Genomic DNA, 9,063 nt, shown 5'->3' with positions numbered 1-9,063 from the left:
ACATTTCAAATTAGGTTCGATCATCATTGCAACCAATTTGGGGTAGGCTATCTGTTGGGTTTCGTCTGCATAAGAGTGGCCAAGTTTAACAAGTTGGGCCAGGGCTTTTGGGTTTCAACTGCACAAGAGTGGCTGAAACAATGGCTCGCCAAGCATCTCACCAACACTCCTTCACTCGGGCTTCCGACCGGCTATGTTGAGATAATAGGCAGAGTTCAACAGTACCACAAATGAAACAATACAAATTAGTATAAAACAGGAAAATGGAGACAGAGCAATGAAGGCTATGGTGTAGATAACCAGATAGCATGCATATTAACCAAGGTGCATAACAGGTTCAAAGATACAAGGGTCTTACAACACAACAGGTTGTAAAACAAACACCACAAAGCAAAGATTCAAACAGACAGATAACAGATAAAGCCACTCGGGCAGATCATGGGATAGCAGCAGCACGCCTTGGGAAAGCACCAGGAGGCAGGCTCTAGTACTCGTCGCCCTCGTCACCGTCCTCACCCTCGTCGAACTCAGCACCAACTTCTTCATAGTCCTTCTCCAGGGCAGCAAGATCCTCACGGGCCTCAGAGAACTCTCCCTCCTCCATGCCCTCACCCACGTACCAGTGGACGAAGGCACGCTTGGCGTACATGAGGTCAAACTTGTGGTCAATGCGGGAGAAGACCTCGACAACACTGGTGGAGTTGGAGATCATGCACACAGCCCTCTGGACCTTGGCAAGGTCACCGCCTGGGACAACACCTGGTGGCTGGTAGTTGATACCACACTTGAAGCCAGTGGGGCACCAGTCAACAAACTGGATAGTGCGCTTGGTCTTGATGGTGGCCACAGCAGCGTTGACATCCTTGGGAACAACATCACCACGGTACATGAGACAGCAGGCCATGTACTTGCCGTGGCGGGGGTCACACTTGGCCATCATAGATGAAGGCTCAAAGGCGCTGTTGGTGATCTCAGCAACAGACAGCTGCTCATGGTAGGCCTTCTCAGCTGAGATCACTGGGGCATAGGAGGAAAGCATGAAGTGGATCCTCGGGTAGGGCACCAAGTTGGTCTGGAATTCATTGACATCAACATTCAGAGCACCATCAAACCTCAGGGAAGCTGTCAGCGATGAAATGACCTGCACATTAGATGTTTAACCAATGAATTAGATCTCAGTCAAACATTATTAGGAACTGCAACTTGAAACAAACATCAAACAGAAAACATGTAGCCATGCAGAAACAAGACTGTACCTGAGAAACAAGCCTGTTGAGGTTGGTGTATGTTGGGCGCTCAATGTCAAGGGAGCGGCGGCAGATGTCATAGATGGCCTCATTGTCAAGAAGGATAGACACATCAGTGTGCTCAAGGAGAGAGTGGGTGGACAGGACACTGTTGTATGGCTCAACAACAGAGGTGGAGACCTGGGGTGATGGGTACACTGTGAACCCAAGCTTGGACTTCTTTCCATAGTCAACAGAGAGGCGCTCCAGCAGAAGAGAACCAAGGCCAGAGCCAGTTCCACCTCCAACAGCGTTGAAGACAAGGAATCCCTGGAGACCAGTGCAGTTGTCTGAAAGCTTCCTGATACGGTCAAGGCACAGATCAACAATCTCCTTGCCAACTGCAATAGGCACAGCAAAAGTCAGCCAGATGACGAGCAAAAGTGGTGTACTGTCATCATTACAAACAAAGAGCACAGCACTTACTGGTGTAATGACCACGGGCGAAGTTGTTGGCTGCATCCTCCTTGCCACTGATAAGCTGCTCAGGGTGGAAGAGCTGGCGGTAAGCGCCAGTCCTCACCTCATCAATCACAGTGGGCTCGAGATCTACGAAGACAGCACGGGGGACGTGCTTCCCAGCCCCAGTCTCACTGAAGAAGGTGTTGAAAGCATCATCACCTCCCCCGACGGTCTTGTCACCGGGCATCTGGCCATCAGGCTGCACAAGGGGGATTAAAACAACGTTAAGAGGTGCAAAGCTAACCATACAAAATTCTGTAACAACAGGATAAGAAAAGGATCCTCAAAGCGTTTACTAAATTGCTTGCATTACACAGCACCAACAGAAGAATAGTAATCCATTAGAGATGCATTTCTCTACGAGCGGCTAATGTACAATTCAGAACCATCAGCAATGATACATCACATGCATGAACAGATAGCACCGGATCTAGCAGAATTCGAACAGATCTAAACAGTACAGTACAGTACAGTACAGCACAGATCTGAACAGTGTGTGCCAGATCAGTGATGTTCTAACAAGTAGCGAACCTATCTAGGAGGAAGCGGCTTTTCAAACCGATGGATTCACGGTCAGATCCAAAACATGGAAAACCTAACCAACCGCTCCCAAACAGGCGAGACTTGCATCGGATCTGAGATCCAGTAAATCCACACCTAAAAATTCAAATTCGAACCGGCCGCGCCCCTCACAACACCAGATCGACCGACAGAATCGACCGCATGCACCCTACATTCCGTCAGATGCAGATCCTCCCTTCTACCAAGGGCAGATCTGACCGGCCGCGGCCAGATCTGCGCCAGATCAGACCGACCGAGCGCACCACCAACCACTACAAACCCCAGATCCGACGCTGAACACGACAGGTAAAAGGGGGGAGGGGGGCGAGCGGATGGATCCGTACCTGAATGCCATGCTCGAGGCAGTAGAGCTCCCAGCACGCGTTCCCGACCTGGATGCCGGCCTGGCCGATGTGGATCGAGATGCACTCCCTCATGGCGGCGGGTGGGGGTGGTTGGTGGGTGCGCCGCTGGCGAAATGGGGAGGAGGTGGGCGGAAGGCTCGGTTGCGCGGAGAGAGGCGAGTACGAAGACGCCTTTCCCCACTCTGCTTAGGGTTTCCGCCCCCCGCTCTCGGCTCCTTTATATAGAGCGGAGCGGCACTGGCTGGACTGCGGCCTGCGGGCGGAGGGGCGGGCGTTTTTGCGTCCGCGCCCTCGCGTGGATGATTGGTGTGTGGTGTTTTTGCATCCGCGCCCTCACGTGTGATTGGTGTGCAGTTGGCACGGTGAGAGAGTGCAAAGGGTTAGGGGCCTCTGGTCTTCTTTTTTCCCTCGAAAAATCTTCCAAATGTAAATATGACAGTACCGAGAATATTAAAGGTATACTAATAAAAACCGAAATCGCTAATGGATCAAACGCATCTTTCACACCATTGGATCGTTACCACGAATTACACGCCAAGTTTGCTGCCAGATAGGCTTATGGCGTTCATTCGCAGTGGACCAAAAGAAGTGAACAACCCAAACACACACACACCCTTCCGTTCATCTCCCTGCGTTCAGAGCTAGTTTGGTTCGCATCCACGCTAGATGCTGCCTGGTTTGGCCCTTGCCTGATAGCTGCCTGAGCTTTGTTTGGTTGTTACCTGAAAAAAATAGAGCAAGCCTGGCCTGGACAGCCCAGGCAGCTGATTAGCCTGCCAGGCCAACGCCAGGCGTCCTTTTCCTTTCGCCTGGGCTGAGCGTAGTATTAGCCTGGGGCTAGAGTAGCTGTTTGCAGATAGCTTTGGGGATACTTTCTCAGTTCTTTTTTTTTTTTAATCCGCTGATGACTTTTCAGGCACAGGCCACCATCTAAACAAGAACGTGGCCAGGCTGCCTGGCCAGACGAGAACACTCGAAATCCCAGGCCCAAACCAGGCATCACTTTTGCCCAGGCATGTGGCTGAGGACAGCAACCAAACTGCCCATCAATCTCTCACCCCCCCTCTGTTCATCTCCCTGTGTTCAATCTCTCACCCCCTCCCCCTCCGTTTCTCACCACGTTGTCCTTTCTCCCCACACGGGATTTCAAATAGGTGTCTTGGCTGCATCCTCTCGTCGGCAACAGTCGTCATCCCGGAAACCTCCCTCCTCATCTACGGCTGCCCCGCGCCGCGCGCCCCCACCGACCGCCTGGGCGACGGTGGACGGGCTCAGGAACCAGGAAGCAGGTGACGTCGACATGGATGCTACACATCCAAATCGAGACGGCACGAGCTTCTCCAACTAAGGATGGCGGCGTGGCTCTTCTTCCTTTCTCCGTTCGGTTGTTCTGCCTCACCCACTACGGGCTCTTCCAACAACAACTGCATCCAGCACTCCCGGTCATCGGGGGTGGGCACAAGGTGGTCGCAACGCGGAGGCGGATGCGGGAAGGGGGAGTAGGCGTTACACTGCTCGATGAGGCGTGGTGCGGAAGAGGATGAGCAGCGGGCGAGCGGGCGCGGCGTTGTGCTCGGTTGATGTATGACTCACCCTATTGCTCCTCTCGTCGCTGCCTTGCGCTGCCACAGCCTCCACGCCCGCACCATCATGGCCGAGCAGATTATGCAACTGGCATCGCACCACGAATGTAGCTCGACGCGGCAAGGCTCGACGTCGCCACCACCGGATTGGACCCATGCCACCCCAACTCGCACCGAAAGCTGCACAACATCCATATCCTCCAGTACCTCTTGCACTCCCTTACATTTTTGCAGCAAATTCATCGAAATTGTCATGGATCCCTTGATTTTTTTTCCATGCCATCAAGTTTGCCATGTCTCCAATTTTTTTACACATGTTCATCTAATTGTTAACTTGCCATGAGATTGTTAAGTAATTTTGCCACATGTCCGTGCTTTTCCGGACACTCCCACTCATGACATTTTTTCTAAACATCTAACATGATTTTTTACCCGAAAATAACATGATTTTTGTTGTGTACCTTCTGCATTTATTGTACGACAGCAGGCAGTTTTGCCATCTTTTTCATAACTTTGTTGAATATTCAATTTTCTCCTTTGATAGGTCTCTGTAAATTGCCACTTAAATCAAACTAAGCAAGATACATGTTTACATGTTCAGCCTGTATGAACATGTTTTTCATAGGATGCTTTGACAAATTAGCCATTTTCTACCGCAGTATGTCAATTCTTACTATGTAGTCACGTAGATCATGTCAAAATAGCTATCTACCAATACCATGTCCGATTTGTTATTCCAGAAATTTGATTTTCCTAACACTTTACGTTTCAAGAAGATGGCAGGTTTACTTTGTAGCCTCGTAAATTTAGTTTTATAGCCATGGAAAATTTAGTTTTGTAGCCATTGCAAATTTTACTTTACAGCCATGGAAAATTTATCTTTTATTTTGCCATGGCAAATTTACTTTTTATCGCTCATGGCAAATTGACTTCTTATTTTACTACACATCCATGGCAAATTTAACTTTCATAGCTTACGGGGAGTTTTGCTTTTATGCACCATGATGATTTTACTTTATGAAACATGACGGTTACTTTCATCTCTTCCGTGAGAAGTTTTAGCTTTTATGAACCATGCCAAATTTTACTAAACAATCCATGGTATCTTCTTTTTTGTTCTCTATCACGACAATTTCATTTTAATTTATTTTTTACCATGGCAATTTTTTCGTAGCATGGCAAAGAACAACTAGTTTTGTCATGGCAATTTATTTAACTAGATCATGGCAAACTTATTACATATACCATGACAATTCTTTTTTGCATTTTTTCCTTTCTGTAACCGACCATGGCAAATTAGCAATCCCATGTAGGGTTCTCCCAAAAACATTGCTTTTTTTGTGGGAGATCATGTTTTTGTAAGTTTTCTATGTTACCAGGTTTTAGAGATTTTTATTATCTTGGCTACAGTCACATGGCATTTTTGTGAAATTTGATCTACATAATATGGCATTTTTTTTGAAATTTGATAGACTAATCACATGGCATTTTTAGGGGTTTTCGTGTTCTCTAGGACATGGCAAATTACATACATGATTGTCGGTAAATTTTGTAAGGAATATGTAATAAGTTTGCCATGGTATATGTAATAATTTTGCCATGGTAATAAAATGGCAGTTTTTTCATCACAATGAAAAAAAATTGCTTCATGGCAGATTCATTTTTTGTACACCATAGCACTTTTAAACACACCATGGCATTTTTTATCGTCACACCTTTTACAATTTTTTATTTTTTGCATCATCTCATGAAGCACAACAGCAATTTCTAAATTTTCACGCATGACATTTTTAGTTTTTACAAACTTATTTTCTTTTAAGGCTTAGTCACAACAAAACTAGGCTAGTTTAAGGCTTAGTCACAACAAAACTAGGCTTTCTCTTTGGGCCCATCTATAGTGCCACCGAAGGGGGGGGGCGTCGGGAGTTGATCGTAGCGAACATTTTCGTTTGCTGGAACGAGCGATTCCCAATGAATCTTTCGTTCGTTACAGGAGGTCATCCCATCGAACGTCAACGCCATATTGGCGTCCATAAATTACAATCAGGTACGTGGAACACCTAGCGACTACAGACACTGAAATGAGCCGTCATCTTCCTCCCTTAGCGGAGTTGAATAAATCTATTTGTAGTAGATAGCCGAAAAGTTATTGTATTAAGGTCTCACAGGACGAGAACAACAATCATTGTCCATGAGAAGCGTAGATCGAAAGGTCATACATGTAAACATATGAACGAAAATGATGGTCGGATGAATCTAGATGGATCGGCGGAGACGGGCGTGGACTGGGTCCAAGCAGATCCACCATAGAACAGCGCCAACCGGACCCTGCAAGATCTCGGAGACACAGCTTCGCACATCCTCCGTCATGTTAGACACACTGCCGGGTTGGACATGGGATGTCAAAGACATTATTCCTGCTATGGGACATTGCCACCACCTCACAACCCCAAACAAAGACCCTAGCTAACCACGCAAAACAAGAACGGGATCTATTTGCATTGAACAGTAGGGCACGTACAGCGATTGATAAGACATTATTTTAAACCCGCCACGTAATCTAGAGATAGGAATAAAAAGTTGATGCACAATGGATTATCCCGTAGTCTTATATCTAGTAATTGCGTATATCTAAGGAAATAAAGGAATGTCAGGGTTTTCGATTGTATGGAACAATTTAGAAAGCCTTCAAGGTTAGCTCAACAAATCTTAGATGAAATCAAAGCTTGGAAAAAGCACGTATTGGAGAGGCAGGGTTGTATAGATTCGTAAAAGTACACTGAGTAGTCTAAGTGGCGTGGGTGTACCTTCGATGATGTTCGCATCATTAGATAGGTCACTTGTAAACTGTTTTGCTATCTTCCTTCTATAAAACTATGGTACGATTTTGGTGTACTCTCGGAAAAAAACTACATGTAGCTGAAATATATGTTGAGAGATATTGTTGCTAAGAGTTCAGATCTTAATTAAGAGAAGGCAAATTTTTATGATTTCTTCTTCTTTACCTCAACATTTATATTCTACGCGGCGCTCTTAAAATAGCAACATTGTATACACGCGTATGCGTTAAGGTGAATTATGAAGTCATTGCTTCGACCAGTGCAACAACCTCCTCATCATCTTGTACTGGATAACATTAATTGATGCAATATAGATGGTCGCATATAAAGCCCCTACTACTATACTATGATCCATAGGCCAAAGATAACAAGATCAGTGTATCAGTGTATCAGAGGTGAGCTAAACAGCAGAGGGGGAAAGATAGTACAGAGTGTGGGCATAGGTGTGGGAGGCATCGGTGAATTGTTGGCAACGATTGGCATATGTTCCACCTACCAGTATCGATCATAAAGGCTGAATGAAGCCTTTGGGACAAGGAAGCAGATCCTTGGTGTGCACAACTTACGTCATGTGTGCGCGCTCCTTTTGATCATGTTTGCCTTCCTCCCCAACCATATCAATATCTCCTCGTTTCATTCTAGCCTCTTTTCAGTCCAGAGATACTATATCATTGTGGGGAGGAACATATGTCCTCTTCTCGTCTTCATTTTCCGAGTACCTATTCGTTCCACTGCGACGACCGGGTTAGCGCCGTCCAACCATGAGCTCGTGCAACCGCCCCGTGAGTGGGAGCTTGCTATGTCTCTCAAGTCCAACCGGTTGTCCTTGAGATGCAATACTTGGCCAAACTCCTCTTTGCTGAATGTGTTAACTAGTTGGATGGAGTGACACTTTTCCTTCTGTGTCAAACTACATGCGTTAAAAATTCTCACCAAGTTACCAATAACAAAGGCTATATATTTCCTGGCGAGCCGATTGTCACTGGCTTACTCAAGACGAGAGGAACATAGAACCAAAGGCCATAGCACAAAGATTGTCATAATGGATACTTTTGCAGAAACTAATTAACTCCAAGCACAAAGATTGGAGAACTGGCCCGATCGAGAAACGGGGTGATGGGAGAAACAGATAAGAAATTCAGCTGGCCTGTTCACAAAAAGAAATTTTCATGACCTCTCGCCGTGGAGACAGATATGTTGGAAATATGCCCTAGAGGCAATAATAAAAGGATTATTATTATATTTCCTTGTTCATGATAATTGTCTTTTATTCATGCTATAATTGTGTTATCCGGAAATCGTAATACATGTGTGAATACATAGACACCAACATGTCCCTAGTAAGCCTCTAGTTGACTAGCTCGTTGATCAACAGATAGTCATGGTTTCCTGACTATGAACATTGGATGTCATTGACAACGAGATCACATCATTAGGAGAATGATGTGATGGACAAGACCCAATCCTAAACATAGCACAAGATCGTATAGTTCGTTTGCTAGAGTTTTTCCAATGTCAAGTATCTTTTCCTTAGACCATGAGATCGTGTAACTCCCGGATACCGTAGGAGTGCTTTGGGTGTACCAAACGTCACAACGTAACTGGGTGACTATAAAGGTATACTACGGGTATCTCCGAAAGTGTCTGTTGGGTTGACACGGATCAAGACTGGGATTTGTCATTCCGTATGATGGAGAGGTATCTCTGGGCCCACTCGGTAATGCATCATCATAATGAGCTCAAAGTGATCAAGTGTTTGGTCATGGGATCATGCATTACGATACGAGTAAAGTGACTTGCCGGTAACAAGATTGAACGAGGTATTGGGATACCGACGATCGAATCTCGGGCAAGTAACATACCGATTGACAAAGGGAATTGTATACGGGGTTGCTTGAAACCTCGACATCGTGGTTCATCCGATGAGATCATCGAGGAGCATGTGGGAGCCAACATGGGTATCTAG

General features: G+C 46.0%; 1 protein-coding gene across 1 annotated transcript; it reads right to left on the bottom strand.

Annotated features, from left to right (window-relative positions):
* Nucleotides 1-278: 278 nt before the first annotated feature.
* LOC125529152 (tubulin alpha chain) lies at nt 279-2,879 on the bottom strand. Its single transcript, XM_048693560.2, has 4 exons — nt 2,654-2,879; nt 1,713-1,947; nt 1,257-1,627; nt 279-1,141 (listed from the first exon to the last, which is right to left on the bottom strand). The coding sequence occupies exons 1-4, from the start codon at nt 2,744-2,746 to the stop codon at nt 485-487; spliced, it is 1,356 nt and encodes a 451-aa protein (XP_048549517.1). The 5' UTR covers nt 2,747-2,879; the 3' UTR covers nt 279-484.
* Nucleotides 2,880-9,063: the final 6,184 nt, after the last annotated feature.

Source organism: Triticum urartu, chromosome 1A, assembly GCF_056163025.1.
Source record: "Triticum urartu cultivar PI428250 chromosome 1A, HENAU_Tu73, whole genome shotgun sequence".
Lineage (NCBI taxonomy): Eukaryota > Viridiplantae > Streptophyta > Magnoliopsida > Poales > Poaceae > Triticum > Triticum urartu.
Note: the sequence above shows the minus strand (reverse complement) of the source record. Positions and strands in the feature narration are given on the sequence as shown.